The 18,737-nt window shown below is 41.7% G+C and overlaps 1 protein-coding gene across 1 annotated transcript in view; it reads left to right on the forward strand.

The window, feature by feature from the left end:
* ubr1 (ubiquitin protein ligase E3 component n-recognin 1) overlaps window positions 1-18,737 on the forward strand; it is a 189,088-nt gene that overhangs the window by 25,902 nt on the left and 144,449 nt on the right. The window contains exons 3-5 of the mRNA XM_067991119.1: window positions 3,095-3,173; window positions 6,349-6,456; window positions 16,982-17,112. Of these exons, the coding sequence (XP_067847220.1) occupies window positions 3,095-3,173; window positions 6,349-6,456; window positions 16,982-17,112 (318 nt within the window). The remainder of the gene's footprint in view (window positions 1-3,094; window positions 3,174-6,348; window positions 6,457-16,981; window positions 17,113-18,737) is intronic.

Consider the following 18,737-nt stretch of genomic DNA (forward strand, 5'->3'; position numbering starts at 1 on the left):
TCTACCCTATCGAGTCCCCTCAGAATCTTGTATGTTTCAATAAGATCTCCTCTCATTCTTTTAAACTCCAATGAGTATAGACCCAATCTGTTCAATCATCATGAGACAACCCTTTCATACCTGGAATCAACCTAGTGAACCTTCTCTGAACTGCCTCCAATGCCTTCTTTAAATAAAGGCACCAGAACTGTACGCAGTACTCCAGGTGTGGTCTCACCAGCACCCTGTACAGTTGTAGCATAACTTCCTTGCTTTTATACTCCATCCCCCTAGAAATAAAGGCCAATATTCCGTTTGCCTTCCGGATTACCTGCTGCATCTTATGTTGGCTTTTTGTGTTTCATGTACGAGGACACCCAGATCCCTCTGTACCGCAGCATTTTGTAGTATTTCTCCATTCAAATAATATTTTGCTTTTTTATTTTTCCTCCCAAAGTGGATGACTTCACGTTTTCCCACATTATATTTCATCTGCCAAATTTTTGCCCATTCGCTTAACCTGTCAATATCCCTTTGCAGACACTTTAAGAACATAAGAAATAGGAGCAGGAGTAGGCCAATCGGCCCCTCGAGCCTGCTCCGCCATTCAATAAGATCATGGCTGATCTGATCCTAACCTCAAATCTAAATTCATGTCCAATTTCCTGCCCGCTCCCCGTAACCCCTAATTCCCTTTACTTCTAGGAAACTGTCGATTTCTGTTTTAAATTTGTTTAATGATGTAGCTTCCACAGCTTCCTGGGGCAGCAAATTCCACAGACCTACCCTCTGAGTGAAGAAGTTTCTCCTCATCTCAGTTTTGAAAGAGCAGCCCCTTATTCTAAGATTATGCCCCCTAGTTCTAGTTTCGCCCATCCTTGGGAACATCCTTACCGCATCCACCCGATCAAGCCCCTTCACAATCTTATATGTTTCAATAAGATCGCCTTTCATTCTTCTGAACTCCAATGAGTAGAGTCCCAATCTTCTCAAACTCTCCTCATTTGTCCGCCCCCTCATCCCCGGGATTAACCGAGTGAACCTTCTTTGTACTGCCTCGAGAGCAAGTATGTCTTTTCTTAAGTATGGAGACCAAAACTGTATGCAGTATTCCAGGTGTGGTCTCACCAATACCTTATATAACTGCATCAATACCTCCCTGTTTTTATATTCTATCCCCCGAGCAATAAAAGCCAACATTCCGTTGGCCTTCTTGATCACCTGCTGCACCTGCATACTAACTTTTTGATCTTCTCGCCTTTAAGATAATAACTTGCTCTCTGATTGTTCCTGCCAAAGTGCATAACCTCACCTTTTCCAGTATTGTATTGCATCTGCCAAAAGGTGGAAAAGCAAGTTGCAAATTTGGCCACAAGACACTCTGTTCCTTCATCCAAGTCATTTATATATATATATTGTAAATAGTTGAGGCCTGCGGCACCCCACTAGTTGCAGATCGCCATTTTGAAAATGACCCTTTTATCCCAACTCTGTTTTCTGTTAGTTAGTCAATCCTCTATCCATGCCAGTATATTACCCCCAACACCATGAGCTCTTATCTTGTGCAGTAATCTTTTATGTGGCACCTTATCGAATGCCTTTTGGAAATCCAAATATTCTGCATCCATTGGTTCCCCTTTATCCACCCTGCCCGTTACTTCCTCAAAGAACTCTAATAAATTTGTCAGACATGATTTCCTTTTTGTAAAACCATGTTGACTGTCCTTGATTATATTATGAGTTCGCCAAATGTCCTGCTACTACTTCCTTAATAATGGATTCTAGCATTTTCCCAATGAGAGATGTTAGGCTAACTGGTCTATAGTTACCTGCTTTCTGTCTCACTCCCTTCTTGAATAGGGGTGTTACGTTTGCGGTTTTCGAATCTGTTGGGACCTTTCTAGAATCTAGTGAATTCTGGAAGATCACAACCAATGCATCCACTATCTCTGTAGCCACTTCCTTAAGACCCTCAGATGCAAGCAATCAGGTCCAGGGGACTTGTCAGCCTTTAGACCCATTAGCTTACCTAGTACTTTTTCTCTAGTGATTGTTTTTAGTTCCTCCCTCCCCTTTACCCCTTGATTTTCTAATATTATTGGTATGTTATTAGTGTCTTCTACTGTGAAGACAGATACAAAATATCTGTTCAATTCCTCTGCCATTTCCTTGTTTTCCATTATTATTTCCCCAGTCTCATCCTCTAAGGGGCCATTGTTTACTTTAGCTACCCTCTTCCTTTTTATGCACTTGTAGAAGCTTTTACTGTCAGTTTTTATATTTCTTGCTAATTTCCTCTCATAATTTATTTTCTCCCTCAATTATTCTTTTAGTCATCCGTTGCTGGTTTTTAAAGTTTTCTCAATCTTCGGGCTTACCAGTAATCTTTGCCATGTTGTATGCTTTTTCTTTTAACCTGATACCATCCTTGACTTCCTTAGTTAGCCATGGTTGGTTCACCCTTTTTGTGGAGTCTTTCCTCCTCACAGGGATATATTTTTATTGCGAGTCATAAAATATCTTTTTAAATGTTTGCCATTGCTTATCCACCATCATACCATCTAATCTGTTTACCCAGTCCACTTTAGCCAATTCCGCCCTCATTCCTTTGTAATTGCCCTTATTTAAGTTTAATACAGTAGTTTCAGACCCAAGATCCTTGCTCTCAAACTGGATGTGAAATTCTATCATGTTACGATCACTGCTTCCCAAGGGATCCTTTACTTTGAGATAATTAATTCATCCTGTTTTGTTACCCATTACCGGATCCAAAATGGCCTGTTCCTTGGTTGGTTCCCCGACATATTGGTCTAAGAAACAGTTCTTAATACACTCTATGAACTCCTCCTCAGGGCTATTTTTGCCAATTTGATTTGTCCAATCTATGTGAAAGTTAAAATCGCCCATGATTATTGCATTACCTTTTTTACATGCCCCCCCTTATTTCCTGATTATACTACTCCCACCAGTGATTTCTTTCCCTTGCTATTTCTTACCTCCACTTTCAAAGAGCAGACATAGACACGATGGACTGTATCATTCTGTGATTCTATGATTAGGATGTATCACAAATGCAGTCAGAGTTTAACACTAGGTTTGTACCATTTTGTTACAGAGACTGTGCAATAGATCCCACTTGTGTTCTATGCGTGGACTGTTTCCAAAACAGTGTTCACCGAAATCATCGGTATAAGGTATTGTATGTTCTGCCTGCTCTGTTTTATTGCTGCATTTAAATTTGATCAAAGAAAGAGTTTGTGAAAATGTTTTGTGGAATTTTTACTTGTCAGTGGAAATATTTTTTTAAAATTTATTCTCGAGATATGGGCATCACTGGCAAGGCCGGCATTTCCTGAACATCCCTGGTTGGCCTTGAGAAGGTGGTGGTGGGCCTTCTTCAACTGCTGCAGTCTGTGTGGTGACTGTGCTCCCACAGTGCAGTTAGGTGGTGGTCATGGGTTTGGGAGGTGCAAAATTGTAAAACTTGTAAGATTTTTTTAAAAATAAAATCTGCCTGAGTGAATATGTATGCATTTGGTTTCTTCTATTCGTATGTCAGCTGTTCTGTCACCTGCTGAGAGAATTAGCCAGGGAACATAGTCGCTGTCAGCCTGATTGAACCTCCACATACTGGACAGAGTGTTGAAGAAGCCTGTCTGGAGCTCTGACTCCTCCACTACTCATTAATATTTTTTGTGGGAAATAGTAAAAACTGCACTAAAGTATGCTACCGTTGCACAGTTTTAGGGATTGGCTGTGATACTATTATATAGCCGAGCAGTCCTTTGCTTTGAGCAGGTGTCAAAAAACATTGGGTTTTCTTTGTGCTGTTTTAAGGGAATGAGTTGAATATTGTGCACTGGTGTAAGTCAGTTCTAAATGGTTAAGAATTGGTGCAACCTTATCAGAATGGTAATGTGCCAATAGCACTCAATTCTCTGGTGCTAGGCCTTTTGCAATAATTATTCACAGCTTCCGATGCAGATTTGAATGGATACAGGAAACGCATTAGTCACGAGACCAGAAAATTTAGGTGACATTTAAAAGGATGCAGACAATTAAAGGGAAGTGGCAGAATAGGGGAACGAAAATTCTTACAGCCTTTGCAGAAAGTGTGAACGGTAATTCAGCCCATTGACGGCTCTTGCCAAGGCTGAAGGGACAGACGGCAAAAGTGAAGGGAAAGTAAGCCCAGTGTGGGGGCAAATAACCCCCTATTTGGCTGCTGAACTGAAGATGATGCCCCATGCAGTGGGTGCAAGGATGGTGGCCCTGTTCCTCACTGTATAGCACCTTGCCGATAAGCTAGCATTGCAGCATGCCTGCAGGCTTGAGGCTGCAGCTGTCACTGGCTGTGTCAATCCAATGGTTCACATTAGCAGCAGATGCCACAGCTCTGCACCTGGCTCTCTGTTGACTTGGATCTTGTGAAGATCAAAACCGTGGTTGTTGTCAGGTAGGTGCAACAATGTCTGCAAATATGCTTGGTAGTATTTTGGCAGGTGTGGCCAATCTGGCTTCATTGGCTGTTGATCACTGTGGCTTGCCTTTCATGCAGTGCTGCTGAAAGCATGACATACTGTGTTTGAGGTGTTTGCAAGGAAACATCCAACATAAGCGCTAGTCAGACATTTCCTCATTATAGGAAGAAAGAACTTGCATGTATACAGCGCTTTTCACAATTTCAGGATGTCCGAAAGCAATTACAGCCAATGAAGTACTATTGAAGTGTAGACACTGTTTTAACGTGGCAGCCAATATGCGCACAGCAAGGTCCCACAAACAGCAATGAGATAATGACCGGAAAATCTGTTTGAGATGTTTGATGGTTGAGGGATAAATATTGGCCAGGACACCAGGAGACCACCCCTGCTCTTCAAAATAGAGCCATGGAATCTTTTACATCCACTTGAGGGGGCAGATGGGGCCTCTGCTTAACGGCACCTTCGACATTGCAACACTCCCTCAGTACTGCGCTGAACTGTCAGCCTGGATTATGTGCTCAAGTCTCTTGAGTGGGGCTTGAACCAACTGAACCAAAGCTGACACCTGTGCTGTCAAGTCTGCTGTCGGACCCTCCCTCTGTGGGTGCCAGTTGTCTGCCAAAGTGGGTTTGTGCATTTCTGACTTCATAAGCGTGTGAGCGCAGAACACATTGTAGCTTGGTCTGCTTGGCATCCCTCCACTAGTTCTCTTTTTCCTCCAAAAAAAAAGCTGAGCTGAGGGTTTCCCATTGGGCATCCAATGGGGGCAGTCAGGCAGCAGAGCAATCACCTCAAAGTCTTAAGTGGAAGAGGGAAAAAAATTGGGAATTGGTGCTGAATCAGCATTAAAAGTGCTGAATGAATCTTCTCACTAGGCCCTTTAAGCTCACAACTCAGCTTCTAGAAATCCTGGGCGCGCATTACATATAGGTAATGTGATGATCTGCCACTTTACCAATTTAGAAGTTCGATAAAATGAAATGGGAGATGCTCTGTCATCGCTCCGGCATCATTTGAATATTTACGTCCCCACTTACTTTGAGGGGAGCTTCCTTCACCTGCTGCAAGCCCACCAGAAACTCGAGCAGTGCACAAAGTGGACAATGGTGTTGGAACTGATCACCCAGTTTTTAACTCGACTACACCTCATCTGTATCCATTTCTTTGGTAACGGAGCCTAACATCAACCCCAAAGTGTTTTTGTGGCAGCAACATAATGTGTTTTATCTGACTGGACAAAAGCTCTGAATTTTTTTTGTTTTTTTGTATTAAAAATATATTCCAAAAACTCCAAAGGAAATAACCATGGATTTCCAAAAGGCATTTTTTTTCCAAAATGATTTTGATTCCAGCGTGTAGGTGAGCCCCACACACCAGTTGGGTCCCTGGTTCTGTGCCCAGTTTGTGCTGACTTAGCTGATCGCAGCCAGAGCAGAAGTGATGAGTGCTAAAATTGGCCCCAATGCTGCATACCAAATTGTACATGAGGTGTTGCTGCATGAAGGTAATTCCATAAAGAGTGTTCCTTTCATGAACAGTTGCTATGGTATGGGTGTGTTTTGTTTTGTGTGTATGAGGGAATCTTAACCTTGCTTTCTGCACTTGGGCCATTCACATCCTGTAACTGGTTTTCAGGCCACTGCCTGTGGAGCACTTGGGCAGCAGCGAAGTAAACATGACTCTGGCTGGAGATGTCCCCATTCACTCTTTCTCCCCTGATTGCACCGCTGAGATTGAGAAATATGAAGGGTGTTGGGTATCCTATCATTTAGTGTTGCATCATGTTGGAGTATCAGTAAGGACCATGCCATTTTTCTAATTAGAATTTTTTTTTAAATCGATGTTGCCGCAGCATTTAACACATTGTTTGCTTTGTGCATTGAAGATGAATTCTTCCTATGGAGGAGGATTTTGTGACTGCGGAGATATTGAAGCCTGGAAGACTGGGCCTGCCTGTAAAAAGCATGAACATGGTGCATCAGAGGACTCTGCGGTAAGATGTTTTTGCAGCAGCATTTGGTCTTTGTTGATTGTAGCTTTACTGCTGATGGTGAGCAGACAGATCAATTAAATTTAGGTTATGCTGTCTTTATTCCCCCTCCCCTTTAATGGTTTGTCCGTGAAAATCACATTTATTATCATGGAAATTATATCTAGCCATGCGTCAACGTAATCCCTTGAAGTGCAGAGTGAATGGTTAGTTTGTTGGTATGGCTTTTCAACTCTGGTTTTCATTCAGTTTTAGGTTGCACTGTATATAATATTGCTGTAATTTGAACTTGCATTTGGCATTAATTTTTAAAACTTATTTTTCATTCATCAATATCTACATACAAACAGGACATAATATGCTTCTATCTTCACAGGGATGGCCACTGAAAGGAAGTGTCCCTTTTAAGAATTTTGTGCCATGTAAATCTGCTGACTTTTCTGCAATGAGGAGCCTTTTATTACTGCAGTCTCGATACTGGGAGAGTGGCCTGAGAATTTACACTGCGCTTGCAAATTTACACTGCAGGTGACATGGCCAATCTCCCTTTGACCTGATGGCAGTGTGCTCCAAAGGATGCTCACAGTGACTGACAAATCAGCCATTGAATACGTGCTACGTGATGGCATCATGATGTCATCATGACAGTCGTGTACATTGTGACATCATTATGTGATTTTGTGACATCAGCAGGGTGGAGACACTTCAAATCCAGAGAGATTGCACTGCTCATAGCGCAGGGTTATTAATGGCCAAGTTAGACCAAGATCAAGGTGCCAAGATCAAGGGAATATCATGTCTTGCCCACCGTTCTTAACAAAATCTGGCAGCTTTACCTTTAACTGGTGGCTGGCTGTGTGAGATGTGCTGTGGGAGATGGCAGCTGAAGATCAATATAAAAGCGGCTTGAGCTGTATCTGGTCCTTTTCCTGGACACATCTTCAATCTTCTTTCCTTTCTTAGTTGGTCTTAATTGTATATCAGCACATTGAAAAGCTGGACCTCCATTAATTAAAGATTCTTCTCTATCAGTTTGATAGATTAATGCTATTAGGAAAGTTAAGACATTCTTTGCCCCCTATTGTTGGCATATTTTGTGGTTGGTGTTTAAACAGCATTTTAATTTGGCTAATGTCCTTTCCAGTTTTTGATCCACTGTGTGATACTTTGCTTCATCTGGTCCTCGGCAGCTGCCTTTCTTAAGATTTATGCTTAATGTCGTGGATCCTTTCCAGTGACTGATGCTTATGACATCTGCTTGTGCTGTCTTCTAATGTTACACAACTTCCAGTAATGTGAAGCTTATTCTGGGGCTCAGTAAGAAGGATAGACATGACTCTGCCATTCACTGAAAGGCTGTCTGGCTATAAGAATGTACAAGCTTAGTTTCCTAAGTGTAAGCAGAAATTAAATGCCGGGTCTCCATTTTCCAGTTGCACGTCAGTCAGAGGGGGCCAATTGGAGGAAGGGAATACTTACAAGAACGATGTTCCAAAGATGCACTACATTCACGTTCTGCGCTGACTCGTGACCAGGGAGAAGGCATCTGGCTGCCCCGGGACTTGACTTAAACTCTTGCAACATTGATCAAAGAAACCATATTTTAAATCTTAAGATGCTTTTATATTAAACGAGTGCCACTGCGTTCTTGAAACACAGATCTTGCACAGCGAGTTGTTAGTCAAATGTAAACCTTAAACTGGTATCCCGGAAGACCCACTAAAAAATGGTTGTTCACGGCAGCTGATTTTAGCGAGTGCTGGCAGTTTGGATTTGCAGGAACCCGGTTGCAACAGCACAGTGTGTCCAGCAACATTAAAGCACCATCCGAGCTCCTCTTGCACGTAGGTTTGCCAACTCTAGTTGGACGTATTCCTGGAGGTTTCATCACATGACCTCCAAAAGCCCTGCATGCTCAAATAGCCATTTCTAATATTTCTATAACTAATAAAAGTGTTCAAAGAAAATGGGGAAAAAAAACCCACAATTTTTTTTTTAATGCCACTATGATTTTCCTCCCGAATTTGCCCGCAGCAGTATCCAAAAGATTAATCTTCAATTCCTGGAGATTCCAGGGCAATCCTGGAGGGTTGGCCACCCTACTTGCAAGTGTGCTGCTAACTGAATGTTTACATACAACATGCAGCTTTAGAGACCTGTAGGTGGGAACATTGGTCTTCACTACTTTGGGACCACAAGAACATCAAAGCTGCAACTTGAGTACTGAAAAGCTACTTGGACAGTAACTGAGGTGTGAAGCAGGCTTGGTGGTAGGGTGCCGTATTGCAGTACTAATGTGCTGCTGCAGATTGCACTATAGACCCCACTAGTATTTACCCATGGCCTCCAATTTTACAGAAATGGGCTTTTTAAAAATGTTATTCAAACCCACAGACGTGGCTTTTTTTTTTGGCACTATTAAGGCTCAACCCTCCAGCATAAGGAAATAAAAACGAATGGTGTCAGTCAGGAAGTCAATGGAGTACATTTTTAAAAAAACTTTTAAACAAATGAAAAGTGTTTTTGTGACTAATATTCTACAATAAAGCCATTTAATTATTAGCCTTATTGTGGAATGTTTTCTGCTAAGTTATTTTCTCTCCACGTGACAGATGAGTGGATGGGTCAGTTGTTTCCAGAAGTCTGGCACATTGCTTAGGGTTACAAATTCAGGCCTGCTGTAGATACCTTCTTGGGTTCACTAGCATCAGTTGCTCCTGTAAATGATCTGAGCGTAACCTGGAACTATAACTATGACCTGAACTGGATATTCATATCTTTTACACATGTTTTACAGTCCCTGCCACTTACCACGGGCAGCCGCCTATATTGGACAAATGGCGCTAACCATTTGCCATTAACATCGGAGTCAATTACAAAGGCACCGCTAATAACGTATTAATCGTGACGACTATTACGGGCAGTTCTTCGCACCTCGTTAACCCCTGTAGAGTATTTACCGATGTGCGATGTTCAGTTTTTATCCCCAACGAAGTCTCCAGGAAGCCTTGGTGCTGCCATGTGTCTTTCCCACGGTTCACTTTTTTGGTAGACTCCCATTTTCTATTGGCGCTTCTCTAGGTCTGTACAGGAATGGAAGCTGCATCCCACACCAATCCATAGTTCAGTGACCAGCACAGCCTGCAGGAATTGGCTTTACCGTCCACCGCTTATAAATCGAAATTAACGATAAATTGCGTTAATAATAACGCGCCCATTGTAAGCGGCAGGGACTGTACTTGAATCTCTCCAAACGCGGACTGAGCAAACACTTTGTGAAAGCAGGCCTAACGTGAATTGATTAACTGCTTTATTTTATAGAAAGGTGAACAGCCAGATCTGCAGTTACTATATGACTCACTTAACTCAAACTTATCTCTGCGTAATAATATAAAACAAAGAACGCGCCATGTTTCCCCAAATTAGTGAGTCGCCTTGATTTAAACAGGATAATTTCTGACTATTCTCTCTGAAACTGCAACCTTCTTGCAGACTTTTGCTACCTACCTACCTTGCAACATTCTATTTCAGAAAGCTCAGCTTGACTGGATATGTCTGTATGTCTTATCTTGCTGTTCACAAACAGAAATGTAAGGTCCAAAAAAAACTACTGAGCGCCCGGCACTGGCAACTCCCTATCACAATGGGTGTGAGGTGCTATCAATTACTGAGACAAGCTTAAATTTCTTAATATTTACAGTCTGAGGAAATAGCATCAAAGCTACCTCATTAGCACCTTAACTACTTATTAACAATAACTTGCATCTATATAGCCCCTTCAATGTAGTAAATTGTCCCAAGGCACTTCACAAGAGTGTAATCAAACAATTGACACCGAGCCAAAGAAGGAGATATTAGGATAGGTGACCAAACACTTGGTCAAAGAGGTAGGTTTTAAGGAGCATTTTAAAAGGTGGGAAGAGCCGTGGAGAGGCTTAGGGAGGGGATTCCACATCCCTTTTTGAAAACTTGCATAATTCCACTATGCTTTAAAACGTAACATTTAAAATAACTCTTTTTCCAAATCCTTTCTGTGGAAAAGGGTCAAAAGATCCTGAAAAGTGGGACTTGTAAATCAAGATTGACTCCTTATCCTTTTTTTCCCTTGCCAGTTCCAATGTAGAGAAGTGCCTTACCTCTTGATGCTATCCTACAGTGACATGGCTGAGATTGGAGGTGTGAATGCATATCTCCTTCTGTGTAGCCTTGCAATTTAACTTTTCCAGTATCCTGTTCTTGCTAACCTACAATGGTTTCTAATTTTCAGTACCTCTAATTTATAATTCTCATCTATGTGTTCAAATCACTTCATGGCCTCGTCCCTCCCTATTTCTGGAAGCTCTTCCAGCCCTACAACCCACCAGCCCCTGAACTCATCACTCCTCTGACTCTGGGCTCTTGTACATTGCTCCTTCTCTTTCCCCCCCCCTCCTCCATTGGTACCATAGGCAGCCACCAAGGCCCCACACTCTGGAATTCCGTCCCTAAAGCCCTCTACTTCTCCACTTCCCTCTTTTCCTTTAAGACTGTTCTTAAAACCCACTCCTTTGACTAAGCTTTTGGTCACCTCTCCTAATATCTACTTTTGATAGTGTCCATTTTTTGTCTGATATGCCTTTGAGAAGCACTTTGGGAGGCTTTTCTTTATTGAAGGTGCTACATAAATGCAAGTTGTTAGTTTTATGCTATATTACGTGTTCAGTTGTTAATTCTGGCACGGAGAAATTAATACAACTTTGGGCAGGCTATAGAATCATAGGTTACAGCACAGAAGGAGGCCATTCGGCCCATCGAGTCTGTGCAGGCTTTATGCAAGAGCAATCTAGCTAGTCCCCCTTCCCTGCCCTATCCCCTTACCCCTGCAATTTTTTTCCTTTCAGGTACTTATCCCGTTCCCTTTTGAAGGCCGTGATTGAATCTGCTTCCACCACCCCCTCGGGCAGTGCATTCCCGATCCTAACCACTCGCTGTTTTTTTAAAAAAAAAGTTTTTCCTCATGTTACCTTTGGTTCTTTTGCCAATCACCTTAAATCTATAGCCTCTGGTTTTTAACCCTTCTTCCAATGGGAGCAGTTTCTCTCTATCTATTCTGTCTATACCCTTCATGATTTTGAATACCTCCATCAAATCTCCTCTCAACCTTCTCTGTTCCAAGAAGAACAACCCCAGCTTCTCCAGTCCAGTTACTTAAAAAGTCCTGGATCATAAGGGCCATGATCTAATTGTGGGATCTGGAACAGTACATCATTGTTTCCATCCCCCAGCAATGTCACTACACTGTCATACATGTAAAAGAAAAATCTCAATTCCACTCAACTATTGCATAGTTTTCTCTTTTTAAAAAAAATGACAGCCTTTTCATAACATGCAACTGTAGATTATTATTTATTAAATTTCAACCTGAAAATCATTCCTTTTCTGAATATTAATATTCTTTCCTTGTGTATGATAAAGCACGTGATTGTGCATGTTGAAAGATAAAGCTTTATGATGGCATGATTGATACCATGCAGTGGTGGGATGAAAACAGAAAATTCTGCAAAAGTACAGCAGGTCAGTCAGCATCCATAAAGAGAAAAGGCAAGTTAATGTTTATGGTGTATACCCTTTATCAGACTCTGATTTATTCTGATTTCCAGCATTGGCAGTTTTTCTTCTTGTTTGTACAGAAGCACACTTTTGATTCCTGCACGGTTGCTCAGTTCAGGTATGTTTCTGTGAGTGGCACTGATTAGAGGCCAGGTGCTTCTCTACAGGGACAGAGGGGAAGTCCAAGTCATCCAGGGTGTGCTTACCACCATGTAGCTTGCTCAGAGCGACGTTGATTGAGGGCTGAAAGCGAGTCACCCGTCTGCCCTTTCAGTTGGCATGTAGGCTGGTGACGCCAAAGAAAGAACTTGCATTTATATAGTGCCTTTCATGACATCAGGATGTCCCAAAGCGCTTTACAGCCAATTAAGTACTTTTGAGTGTAGTCACTGTTGTGATGTAGGAAACGTGGCAGCCAATTTGCACACAGCAATGTCCCATGAACAGCAATGAGATTAATGACCAGATAATCTGTTTGTGATGTTGGTTGAGTGATGAATATTGGCCATGACACCGGGGAGAACTCCCCTGCTCTTCAAAATAGTGCCATGGGATCCTTTACGTTCATCTGAGAGGAAGACAGGTCCTCAGTCTCATCTGAAAGACGGCAGTTCCAACAGTGCAGCCCTCCCTCAGTACTGCACTGAAGTAACACCAAAGAGTGAGGAGAAAAATAGAGGCAGTCATGCTAGCAAATTTGAAAATAATTTTATAGAAATAAGGGTTCAGCCACTAAGTTGCTTAAAATGGTCTGTTAGCAATCCTAGAAGCAACTTTTAAAAAAAAAACAACAATTTGCCTACTCCTGGCTCCTAAGGAGGACAGAACTGCCACAACCTCTGCTACCAGAAAATTGTGTCTATTTGAACATTTCTTGGAAAAGAAACTTTTAAGATATATTTGCTGAAAAAAACCCTTCTAAATTTAATTCAAATGACGCAGAACTTTTGCAGTAGTTTAAGATAATTGCTGTTTTTCATGGTTGAGTAATAGAGAGCAGTAATTTGACTTTAAATGGTGCATGTACTTTTACTTATCTTTATTTTTCATCTTAACCATGTTAGAGGCTGCAGGCTCTGAAATTTGTAAGCCTGTTCCTGACCATTTTCTGCACAAGTATTGAAGGATTATGTTTGCGCAATTCTTTGTATTATAAAGAACTAATGGTGTTTGTTAGAAGAACGATTTAGTTGAGATCCAGAATAGGAACTGTAATTGATTCATCTTAAATAGCTAATATTTATCCCTCAACTAACATCACTAAAGCACATTATCTGATCATTATCACACTGCTGTTTGTGGGAGCTTGCAGTGTTTCCTACATTACAACAGTGACTGCACTTCAAAAATACTTCATTGATTGTAAAGCGGTTTTGCGACATCCTGAGGTTGTGAAAGACTGTATATAAATGCAAGTTCTTTTTTTCTATATATATTAAATTCATTCCGTAAAAACAGTTTCCAGTAACGTTATTCATGTTTCTATTCACATTTTACTCTTATTTTTGAAGCTTTAAATATACAGTTAAATGACGTCTGTCTTTGTTTTTAAGCTATTTCTTAGACATTACAAGTGTTTTAGTAATATCACAATCTGTCATATTATGTATTCTGATAGCTATCTCGTCCTGTAGTAGAGGAAATGCCCTCTATCTAGCTGGTATGTGACACAGATAAGATTATGTTGGCAATTGGTGCAGTGAAGGGAGCACTTCTGAAGTCCAACACTGTTTGGATGAAGTTAAGGGAAAATTACTCTGCATCTAATGCGTGCAGTGCCTGAACTCTCAGTGCTCCATGGGGTAGCCTCCCAGATCTGTGCCCATCTCTCCTGTTTAAATCTCTCTAATCAATTTGGCACCTCCCACATCACTCAAATGTGTGCGGTGACGGATGATGTTCTTGTGACTGTGATTGTGGTGCATTATCTCTCCTTGTCCTCCTCAACTTCTCTTCAACCTTTTGTCGCAGTTGATAACACCATCCTTTACCACCAGCTCTTTGTTATCCAACTCAGGCAGCCTGCCAATGCATGGTTCCACTGTTATCTATTAGACAGTAGCCAGAGCTTCTCTACTAACTGCTTCTCTTCACCTCAGGAGTCCCCCAAGGATTTTCGCTTGATCCCCTCCTCTTCCTCATCTACATGCTGCCTCTTGGCAACATCATCTGCAGACATGGGATCAGCTGACACCCAACTCTACTTCACCACCACCTTGCTTGACCCTTTCATCACCTTTGTGTTATCAGACTGTTTGTCCGACATCCAACAACAACTTGCATCTGTATATTGCCTTTAACATAGGAAAATGTCCCATGGTGTAATCAGACAAAAATAGATGCAGAGACAAAGAAGGAGATAGTAGGAAGGGATCATGCTGGGTAGAGTGGTACCTGGTATGTTTCATTTATTTTGACTAATAACCAGTAGTCTGGCCTTGTGATTTGGATCGAAGCTTGTTCTCCATTGATAAGTGCTACCAGTGAGTAGGGACAAAATGATAGGAGTGAATAATTGCTAGCAGTTTTAAGTTGATTTTTTAAGTTTGATTTCAGTGTTGGTGTGTGTGTGTACAGAGCACTGAATCCTCCCTCTCCCTTTTGTGAGAAATTGTCAGTGTTCCAGAGTAAAAGCAGTTAAAGTACAGCTCTAATAAACGAGACATCTGCTATATACAATTGAATCAGATTTTCCTGGAACATTTCCCAGAATAGAAATGTCACGTAAACATTTCCCAGCCCTTGTAGATTACATGTTACAACGCGCGTGCTTTTCAGTCGCAATGTTTTTACAGATATCAGGCTTTTGATGCACTTTGAATCAGGTTTGTATTTACCTATGGATGACCAATCAATGAAATAAGTCACCATGTTGCACTGAATATATTCACATTCTTTCCAATTTCATCAAGCTGTGCCAGATTCATACAAAGACTTCCCCAGGAAAATTAATTCTTTGGAAAAATGATGCAACCCAATTTGACTGACTACAAAATATTGTCCTGTTGCTACTTGTTTCATCAGAATTTGAGAAAAGTCAAGGATGATAAAAGGTTATTCAGCCCACTGGTACCCTAGCTCTTCTGTTAGAGCACCCAGCCTCATTCTGATATATTTTCCTCTGTTAGACCGCCTGACAGATTGTTCCAAACATTTAAAAGAATTTCTTGATTTAACATCTCATCTAAAAGATGGTACGTCCCACAGTGTGGCACTCCCCCAGCACTGCACTGGAGTGCCAGCTTGCATTATGTGCTGAAGTCTTTGGAGTAGGACTTGAACCCACATCCTGCTGGCATGCGCAGGGGAGTTGTGGTCATGGAGTTGGTGGCACCCATTGTTTTCTTGTACCTAATAAGGGGCAGACTGGCCGGTTTACACTGATGTGGCTGGGGAAGAGCAATGTAAAAGCGGCTTGTGTCAGAAGCGCTAATTGTACTTCACTCAGCTGATTCAGACATTTCGCAAGTGCTCGATACCATTGGTAAGTTTTACCTCATTGTATCACAGAACCTAACTCTCTTCCTTTGCTGCTGACTGCAGCCTCGTTTATACCACAGAGCAGCAACATATAATTATGTATGTGTTTGAGGAAGGTCCATGCTTGCTAGTAATAGGCTTGGGGGGGAAACGCACCCCAGCCCATACAGACGGCTGAGTAATGATAGGCAGAACCTAAGCGGCAGCAGTAGCGGTTCTTTACATTGGCTGTTGACACCACCAACAACAACTTGCATTTATATAGCACCTTTAAAGTAGCAAAACGCCCCAAAAAGAATTCTCATCTCCTCACTGGTTCTTTGGCCAATTACCTTAATCTGTTTCCTTTGTTTACTGACCCTCCTGCCAGTGGAAACAGTTTCTCCCTATCTCCTCTTATCAAAACCCCTCATAATTTTAAACATCTATTAAATCTTCCCTTAACCTTCTCTGCTGTAAGGAGAACAATCCCAATCGTGTAGCAAAACTAAATCAAGTCCCAGTTTACATCTGTACAGAGAGGTCTTCGAAGTGAGAGAATTATTTTAATGCACTTGATGAGAGCACAGGCTGGGAATAATGCACAGCACCTCTCCATGTACGTGAACCCCAGATTTGTTGAGAAGAGCTCCTTACACGACTCTGATGTTTACATTCCCCCCGCCCCCGTTGCAGGTATTGAACACAGTTGCCAATTGCCTCTTGCAGCTCCAGCACCAAATAATTGAATGCAGCTGTGCCATGTGGGTGGCAATTTGCGCTGTACTGTATCAGGAATTCCTGCCCAGAGAGAGCAGTGCCATTCGGTTGCTCACAGCAGCAGCCGGGGTTAGGAACCAGCAGTGGTGGAAGAGCTGGGAGTTATGTTGAGGACAGGAGAGTGCCAGTGTGAAGTTGGTGGGTGGGCAACAGTGCCAGTGTGAAATTGGAGAAGAGGAGGAAACAGTCAGTGGGAATTAGAAGTGGGGGGGTGATGGGAGGAAACACTGCCAGTGTGAAATTGAAATTGAAAGGGGGGGGGGGGGAGGGGGGAGAAGGAAACAGTGCCAGTGTGAAATTGAAGTGGGGAAAGGATGCTAGCATGAAATGGGAGAGGGCAAGTGTAAGAGAAGTGCACCAACATGACTTTGGAGGCAGGGAGCAGAGTTCCAGCTTGAATTGGGGAGAGAGAGCACAGTACCAGGGTGTGGTGGTAGTGATAATGTACAGCTTTTTACATGCAGCTTGTGGACTCTTATCAGCTGAGTGATCCACAAAGAGAAAATGTTTGGCACCTTGACCGTAGAAACTTATTTGTCATTGGTAGCCTTGTACAAAGTTATAGAAAGAGAAGTTTGCAACTCCTGTGCTGATTTTTTTTTTAAGAACGGGATGTAAGAAGGAGAGAGAGAAAGAGAGCGACCAGGAATTCTCACCTGCTAATAAGTACGTTCTAAGTACTGTATTTGCTTTTCCACAGAATCCTGCTAATCAATTACCTGTGGGTGTGACTGAACGAGCCCAGCAGCTGTTCACTGTTATCTTCAAGTATATCGTGGATATGTTGATCTGGACAGAGGACAAAGAGCTGCCCTTGGGACTACAACCAAGGTATACAAAGGGAAGTTTCCATTATGTCACCAATATGCTGCGCTGCGGTAATTGATGGAAAATAGATTGTCAAGCCTTTGCTGCAGGGAATTGAGCTTCCAGTTATTTACCATTTATAACATTCCCAAATAAAACCCTCAATGCAAAAGCTGTTCATTTGGCTGAAACAAGGTATTCAATATGTTCAAAGTGCGGATGATGTTTATTTACTGGCCTATATTCCACTGCTTCGAGTTTATAATATCCTGAGCTATAGAGAGAAAATAAGAACATAAATATAACGCAATAAATACAGTGAAACTGAATTAACAAAGTACACTATCAGTATTGATAAAATCTGTATAATTTAAAAGCTGAAAAGTATTAATGATTAAATTTAATCAAAAGGTTTACAAGAATATCTGTTGAAAAATGTTTTTTTACTAAAAAAAAAGGTATTTTGAAGTAGATTTGATATTAGAGGAATTATTATAATTTTTCATATTTAGTTTTAAATACGGAATGAATTGACTAACCCAGCTGAGAATTAGTTTGTTGGTGATTGGGAGAAAGCTGCCAATTTTTATTTTTGCTCTGCTTGGAAGCAATGACATAGGTAGGGGTACAGGGCACTCTGGTACCTTGTCCAAATAGCCATCGTTTATGTCGCAGCCTGTACAGTGAGTGTCAGGAAGTTGTTAAACTGAGGCCATTGTAATTCTCACCAAACTTTGTGTGTTTCCAGCAGGTGATTGTTGTCTAAAGCAGGAACCCAGGCCAATTCTTTCTTCCAGGCCTAGTGTTCCCACTGCCAGCCTGCCAAAGATGCAGGACAGGGATCAAAATTGATACTTTGATGGTCCATATGGTTCATTGCGACACAATGTGGTGTATTTATCTGCTGAGCCATTACCACCAAGATATTTGAGGGTGTGTGCAGAATTGCCATTTAGGTATAATTATGTCCTCCCTTCATGAGTCAGCTACTTTAGGCTGCCCTTTAACCAAGTGTCCATAATTGAATACTCTTAGACTGTGATAAAAACAGAAAATGCTGGAAACACTCAGTGGCTCAGGCAGTATCCGTGAAGAGAGAAACAGTTAATATTTCAGGTTGATGACTTTTCATCAGAATTGGAAGATGTTCGAGGAGAACAGCATTTAAGCAAGTACAGAGCCAGATAAAAGGGGGTAGGGAAAGAACAAAAAAAAGAGGTCTGTGATAGGGTGGAGGGCAGGAGTGATTCATCATAGAATGGTTACAGCACAGGAGGAGGCCATTTGGCCCGTCGTGTGTGTGCCGGCTCTTTGAAAGAGCTATCCAATTAGTCCCACTCGCCTGCTCTTTCCTCATAGCCCTGTAAATTTTCCCCCCTCAAGTATTTATCCAATTTCCTTTTGAAAGTTATTATTGAATCTGTTTCCACCATCCTTGCAGGCAGTGCATTCCAGATCATTACAACTTGCTGCATAAAAAAAAATGTTTCCTCATGTCGCCTCTGGCTCTTTTGCCGATCACCTCTGGTTACCGACCCTTCTGCCACTGGAAACAGTTTCTCCTTATTTACTCTTATCAAAACCGTTTATAAAATGAACACCTCTATCAAATCTCCCCATAACCTTCTCTGTTCTATGGAGAACAACCC

The sequence above is a fragment of the Heptranchias perlo genome, chromosome 10 (assembly GCF_035084215.1).
Source record: "Heptranchias perlo isolate sHepPer1 chromosome 10, sHepPer1.hap1, whole genome shotgun sequence".
NCBI lineage: Eukaryota > Metazoa > Chordata > Chondrichthyes > Hexanchiformes > Hexanchidae > Heptranchias > Heptranchias perlo.